The 7,149-nt window shown below is 36.2% G+C and overlaps 1 protein-coding gene across 1 annotated transcript in view; it reads right to left on the bottom strand.

Annotated features, from left to right (window-relative positions):
• Window positions 1-1,687: 1,687 nt before the first annotated feature.
• Window positions 1,688-7,149, bottom strand: part of ablim2 (actin binding LIM protein family, member 2) — a 293,837-nt gene continuing 288,375 nt past the window's right edge. The window contains exon 20 of the mRNA XM_059964839.1: window positions 1,688-4,595. Coding sequence (XP_059820822.1) covers window positions 4,482-4,595 — 114 coding nt within the window. The 3' untranslated portion in view covers window positions 1,688-4,481. The remainder of the gene's footprint in view (window positions 4,596-7,149) is intronic.

The following is a 7,149-nucleotide window of genomic DNA, read 5'->3' as shown; positions in this document are numbered from 1 at the left end:
TCCTGCAGTGCCTCGAACCCTCAGCTTTGTTGTCTTTAAGCCATTTTTGTGTATCTTTGCCTTTATGCTTGGGGTCATTCTCTTGCTGGGAAAAAAAATCTTCTCCCCATTTGCAGTTCTCTTGCAAACTGCATCAGGTTCTCTAGCAAACAGCATCATGTCTGCAAACTCCAGGATTTCCCTGTATTTTGCTGCATTCATTTTACCCACTACCTTCACAAGTCTTCCAGGGCCTGCTGCAGTGAAGCAACACAACAGCATGATGCAGCTCCATCATGCTTCATGGTACAGATGGTGCATTTTTGATGATGTGCAGTGATCAGCTTATGCCAAAATAGCATTTAGTCTGATGGCCAGAAAGCTCAATTTTGGTTTCATCAGACCATAGAACTTCCTTCTGAGTTTAGAGTCTTCCACGTGCCTTCTGGCAAACTCCAGCCAAGATTTCATGTGAGTTTTTTTTCAACAATGTCTTCCTCTTTGCCACTTTTCCATAAGGTTGTGACTGATGAAGCAGTTGTTGTATGTGCAGTCTCTCCCATCTCAGCCACTGAAGCTTGTAACTCCTCCAGAGTTATCATAGGTCTCTAGGTGGCCTCCCTCACTAGTCCCCTTCTTGCACAGTCACTCAGTTTTTGAGGACGGCCTGCTCCAGGCAGATATACAGCTATGCCAAATTCTTTTTATTTCTTGATGATTGACTTAACTATACTCCAAGGGACATTCAGTGACTTGGAAATTTTCTTGTATCCATCTCCTGACTTGTGCTTTTCAATACCTTTTTCATGGAGCTGCTTGGGAGTGTTCTTTTGTCTTCATGGTGTAACTTTTACCAGGATCCTGACTCACCAGCAATTGGACCTTCCAGATACAGGTTTATTTTTACTACAATCAATTGAAACACCCTGACTGCATACAGGTTATATCGATTAAACTATGAACAAGAGAAAATTTGCAAATGCTGGAAATCCAAGCAACACTCACAAAATGTTGGAGGAACTCAGCGGCCAGGTATCATTTATGGAAAAGATGAAGGATCTTTTCCATAGATGTTGCCTGGCTTGCTGAGTTCCTCCAGCATTTTGTGTGTGCTTCATTTAACTAATTATATGATTTCTAAAGCCAATTGGCTGCACCAGTGATGATTTGGTGTGTCCGATTAAAGGGGGTGAATACATATGCAATCAATTATTTTGTGTTTTAAATTTGTTTTTAATTTTGATCATTTTGTAGAGATGTGTTCATTTTGACATGAAAGACTCTGTTTTTGTTGATCACTGTCAAAAAAAAAGCCAAATTAAATTCATTGGATTTAATGTTGTAAAACATGAGAACTTTCAAGGGGGAGGGGGTGAATACTTCTTATAGGCACTGTATTTCAAGCACTTATAATCGTTAGTAAACTAAGAGCCTCTTAATGTCAAGAACGTAATGGACAATATGCCCCGTACTCAATATATATTGCCAAAGGGACACACTCAATTAGGTGTGCAAAGATCTTTTTTCCCCATCCCATACCCCTGTCCATCACTGACCGGTCATCTTTCTGTAGAAAATAATGGGTTTATTACAAATTGTATATAGTGAAATCTGATGTATAACAGTTTTTAAAATAATTTTTGATAACAATAAACTGTATCCAGTTTTCTAAGTGGCTTAATTATCAGCACAGATTGGAAACTTAAGCAATATTTGGACTAAACTTTATTGCAGTTAGGATAATGTATTTGAGCATTTCACCGCAATCTGTATAGTGTGGAGCCACTCATTTCCCATCACTGATTAAAAAAAATGTTTTCATAAGGGTATTGGAACTGGTACATGTAGTTATTTCCTATTTCAAGCAGACATTGCCAAGATCAAGCCCATCTAGACCATACAAAACATGGATACAACATTACACAATTCGATAGAGACACAAGAGATCCTGCAGGTGCTGGAAATCTTGAGCACAGCACGCATAAAATGCTGGAGGAATTCAAAACATCTGGTGGCATCTATGGAGAGAAATAAACAGTTTGGGGTCAAGACCCTTCATTAGGGCTGGATAGGAAGAGCGCAAAAGCCAGAATAAAAGGGGTGGGGGTGGGGGAGGGTTAGGTGAGTCCAGGTGAGGTAGAAGATACATGGGTGGTGGAGACCCAAGGGGGTGATGTGAGAAGCTAGCAGGTGATAGGTGGAAGAGATAAAGGGCTGGAGAAGAAGGAAACTGACAGCAGAGCACAGCAATGTCACAGAGTTACAGAACTGTACAGCACAGAAACAGGCATTTTGGCTGATGTAGTATGTGCTGAACTATTAATCTGCCTAGTCCTATTAACTCACATCTGGACCATAGCCCTCCAAACCCTCCCATCCATGTACCTACCCAAATTTCTTTTAATTGTTGAAATTGAAACTAAATTCAGTACTTCCGCTGGTAGCTCATTTCACGCTCATGTTCCCCTTAAATATTTCACCTTTCACCCTCAACTCATGACCTCTAGTTCTATTCTCACCCAACCTCAGGGGAAAAAGATTGCTTGTGTTTACCCTATCTGTACCCTTCCTAATTTATCGTACTAAGAAGAAGGAGATGGGGAGCCGGAGGGAGGTCACGAAGACAGGGCAGTGGAGAAAGGTGAGAGGAAAACCAGAATAAGTGGTAACAAAATGGGGGGACCAGAGGGAGTGATTAATGGAAGTTAAAGAAATTGTTGTTCATGCCATCACGTTGGAGACTTCAAAGACAGAATATGGGGTTTTGCTGATCCACCCTTGTTTGTCCTTTTCGTGGCAGTATGGGGAGTGGAATTGAGATGGACAGAGCAAAGGTGCTTGATGAAGCAGTCCTCCAATCTGCATTGGGTTTCTCCACAGGTACTACAGGTAACCCTACATCTTCTCCCTCACCACCATTCAGGGCTCCAAAAATTCCTTCCAGGTGAGGCATTGCTTTAATTGTAAGTCTATCAGGCTTATTAATTGTATATGGTCTTCCCGGTACATCCTCTGCATTGGTGAGACCTGACACAGATTGGCTGACCCCTCTTGCACTTCTCCTCCTGCTTCTATCTTTTTACTTTGGCTTCTGCCCTTTCCTTTTCAGAGTCTTGGCCCAATATATTGATGGCTTATTTCCCTCCATAGATGCTGCTTGACTTGCTGTTCATTGAGCATTTTGTGTATGTTACACTATTAGATCAACTTTAACCCAATATGACAACATTTGGACTGATCCGAACAGCAGTTGTCTAAAAACTACTTTCTGTTAGCTTGGTAATTAATCCTTGTTTTGCAATGGGAGGCTATGTGCATTGATAAGTTCTACTTAAAATGCAGAAAGCAGATACAGCTCTGGTATTTATGGCACAACATCAACATAGCAAAGAGTCTTATGGACTTTGCAGAAGAGTTATTAAATGAAACATCAGCAACTACATAAAATAACAGAACAAGCGATGTATAATATTTCAATAGAAGATGTCATGAGGGTGATGGAGTTTAATAGAGAGTGAAGGCAAATATGCTAATGCAGGATAAAGAATAATCAGGCTATCTAAACTGATTATTATTTCTTCTCAATATTTCTCCAAACCAATGTTCATTTAATGATGACTTCAAATTTTAAAACCAGGATGTTCCACGGATGTTGCATAAAAATAGATCAAACCGTACTAATGCGAACTATAATTGACATGAATAGCATCTGGGCTCAAGATTGGGCTGATTATTAAGGGCCCTTTAACCAATGACTGGCTGACATGTAACTACCATTGACATAAGGTGTTGTTCCACTTCACTGCAGCAGATTTATCATTGTGATTATTATATATATTATAGATGCAAAAATGTTAGTGATATACTTGTAGACACTAATGTAGATAATTGCACATGGTGTTAGACTCTTCAGTATATACTTCTATATGTGAATAAAGTGCAGTATTAGCATTGCTTTTCCTTCTGCTTCCCATCAAACAATTTTTTCCAAGCAAGAAGCAGTAATTATACCTATATTAATTTCTATAACTGACCTCAAGCAGCCTCCCTTCCAACTAGTATATTATAATAAAATACCATTGAATCAGGGTCGTTTCTTAAGAAAGTAGAGCAATTTGCAGTTAATGAGATGTTAATAAATTATCGCCAGGTGGAAGTTTAAATTTTTTTTTGTCCAGGATAAATGCACTTTGTATTTTAAATCCTGAACTTCCCATCTTCTTTCCCCCTTTTTCAAATAGCTCTATTACACCTTAGTTTAATCAGATGCCAATTTTTGCTTTACAGGTGTGTAGCAAACAACAGTCTAAGCATAGCGCTTAATAGCTACCGTACTCAGCTTCTCATGCAAGATTAGCAGAAACACAACTTCTATGCCTGCACATATTCAGAAAATTGTTCTCAAAATCCATCTGCTGATGAAATAATAAGCAGAGACATTTATATATCCATAGCAGGATATTGAAGGAGGAATCTTCTTCTTGAAATTTATATAATTCTAGTTAAAACAGCCGTGCTTTTTTCTTCATATCATTTCTTTTCCATAATGCAAGCCGATTAAATTCTTCTATTGTTAATCCAAATACCCGATAGAATTCTTCTGGAGACAAATGGCGCTGGAAAACAAATGTAAATATGTATCAAAATAAATTTTTTACAATTATGAGCTACATACAATAAAAACAGAATATTTTTGAGTAAAATTGCAGTTTTATCCAATACTATTATGAGCTGGTGTCATTTTTTTTTAACTTTTAGCTACTAGCCTGTGATGCATCTGCTATACATTTCCAGCAATTTCAATATTTAGAAAATCAAAGAATTTTGGATATCTGATAGTAAAACAGAAAATGATCCGTCTGCTTTTCTATTTTTGTTTCAGATTTCAATATTTAATTTTGGACTTTAATATTTTCAGATTAATTCTGTTGAGGCAACAGTTACTGCAAATGGAATCAGTACAATAACATCATTATCATTTACATTTTGAATTTGAGCCTCTAAAAGCAGTTACTACAACTGCTACAGACTAACCAACATCACATCTCAGTCAAACAAGAGGAACTGGTAACCAACATAAAACATTAGTGACGGTGCTCTGATTTTACTGTAAAGGAGGCAGTTCTTATGAAATGGTCCCTCATTCCTAAAATATTAAAGATGAAAGAAGTGTGCAAACCATTGTAAACATGGAACCTGGCATAGTCACAATAAAACCAGGGTTCAAAAGAAGGGTATTGTACCCTTGTTACTCTGAACAAAAACCTCAAAATATTGAATCTAAAACAAAGACATAGTCTACTAAATGAAACTGAACAGTGGTGGCAGCATGCAACCTTCTCCAACATATAATTTTCTAAACCTATCATCAGATTAAGTCTTAGGTACCTTAATTAAAAAAAAACAATAGGAGTGCAAATACACATCATGGCATCATATATGTCATGTGGTTCCAATGTTTATGGAGCGCTGGGTTGGGATTTTTGGGCAACCATCAGTTGTGACCAAGAAACCTGACAATGGCAGATTCATAGGCCACAAGAACCCCACTGAAACTAATGGCTAGTGGACCTTGTCGAACATGATCCATCCCTATGTTTTCTACAGCTTGAAATCAATTGTTTTTGGAATGCAGTTATTAACGGATATAAATAATTTTAATCTTTATTGTAGTCAATAATGCTGTTTTAAACCCAAAATACTGCAAACCTTCAAAATAAAATATTTACGTTGAAGTATTCAAACCAGTTAACAAGCAATAACTTTACAACAATTCAAATCATTCCATTGCCCGAAATAACCATTAATCTGACATCACAAATTCAGATGCTGCACGTTCAGAAATAGAAATGCAAAGACCTGTGACTAGTTAAAATGAAAATTATTAGTTATAGAAAGACTATGTATATTATTAAATATATCACCATAACTATTGTCATATGATGCTATTGAATTTAGTCAATGAAATGCCAAATTTGAAAAAACACTTATGACTCCAAACTTTTAAAATTTCTTTCAGTAAGTTAAACTTACACAAGTTATGGTTAGTCGCTGTCAAGTGATTGAACCACAAAATTTCTTATATTATATTGACCATAAATATAAAGTATTAACATAGACTGAAGTTTGGCTGTTTACATTCAAAGATGATTCATTATCTTCTCCCTTGTCTGAGCTTTTTATTGACAGTGTTTCTATAGTGTTTATACTGGAACTATTCCTTGGGGACGTTGCAGACCAAGCTTGGACCTGGTTAATACAAAGCAGATTGATATTGATAACAAAGGACCAGCATGCATAGCTGGGGTTGTGTTTGGTTCATGGTTGACAGCTTACTCTATCTTATTTTTATTTTATTCAGAACAGCTCCAGATTAAGTGAAAAGAAAAATCTTACATTGAACTTACAAGTACAAAATCTGATAATATTTCATTTAAAATTTCAGCACTATCTACTTTCAAATTATTGCAGATTTTTATGATTCATCTGTGATGTACAGTGCTCTCTTTAATCTTTGTAAAGTAATACTGAACACCAAATCTGTTTACATTACCGGTTATTAGTAATGTAGATGATGCTATGAGCAATACATATTACTGAAATCAATGTGATTACTTTTTCAAATGGTAAGCCATAATCTGTAACAATAGTGAGAGTTTGGGAAATTGTTTGAATGAAGTTTACTACCTATTAATGTTAGATGTTGCATATTCATTACTCAATTATCAATTACCAGTCATGTTAAGAAAATGAATTGAATGATTTATATTAAAGGACCTAAGTAAAGTGCTGGAGGGAGGAAAAATTGGTATTAATCCTCATACATATCCAAATTTAGAAATTAAATTTTAACAGTTTTAAGTTTCCACTACAGTATTTGCACAAAATATTAACATGAGGAATCAGTTCACACATATTTTCCCTTGTACTGTTTTAGTTGGGGAAAATATGAAGGAAAATAAATACTTATGTTAAAGTAGACAACAGGAATTGCAAATTAAATGCTCATGCACAAATGTTGTAGAGATAATTTCAAGAGAATAATCACTTATTAACCTGATACATTGATATTGTGTTCTTAAACATGCAGAAAATAAGCATGTAAAAATATTGGTACACCTCCACTTCTGTTGTCGGCTTTATTATATGCATTAGTTTACAAGTTCTGGG

Source organism: Hypanus sabinus, chromosome 3, assembly GCF_030144855.1.
Source record: "Hypanus sabinus isolate sHypSab1 chromosome 3, sHypSab1.hap1, whole genome shotgun sequence".
Lineage (NCBI taxonomy): Eukaryota > Metazoa > Chordata > Chondrichthyes > Myliobatiformes > Dasyatidae > Hypanus > Hypanus sabinus.
Note: the sequence above shows the minus strand (reverse complement) of the source record. Positions and strands in the feature narration are given on the sequence as shown.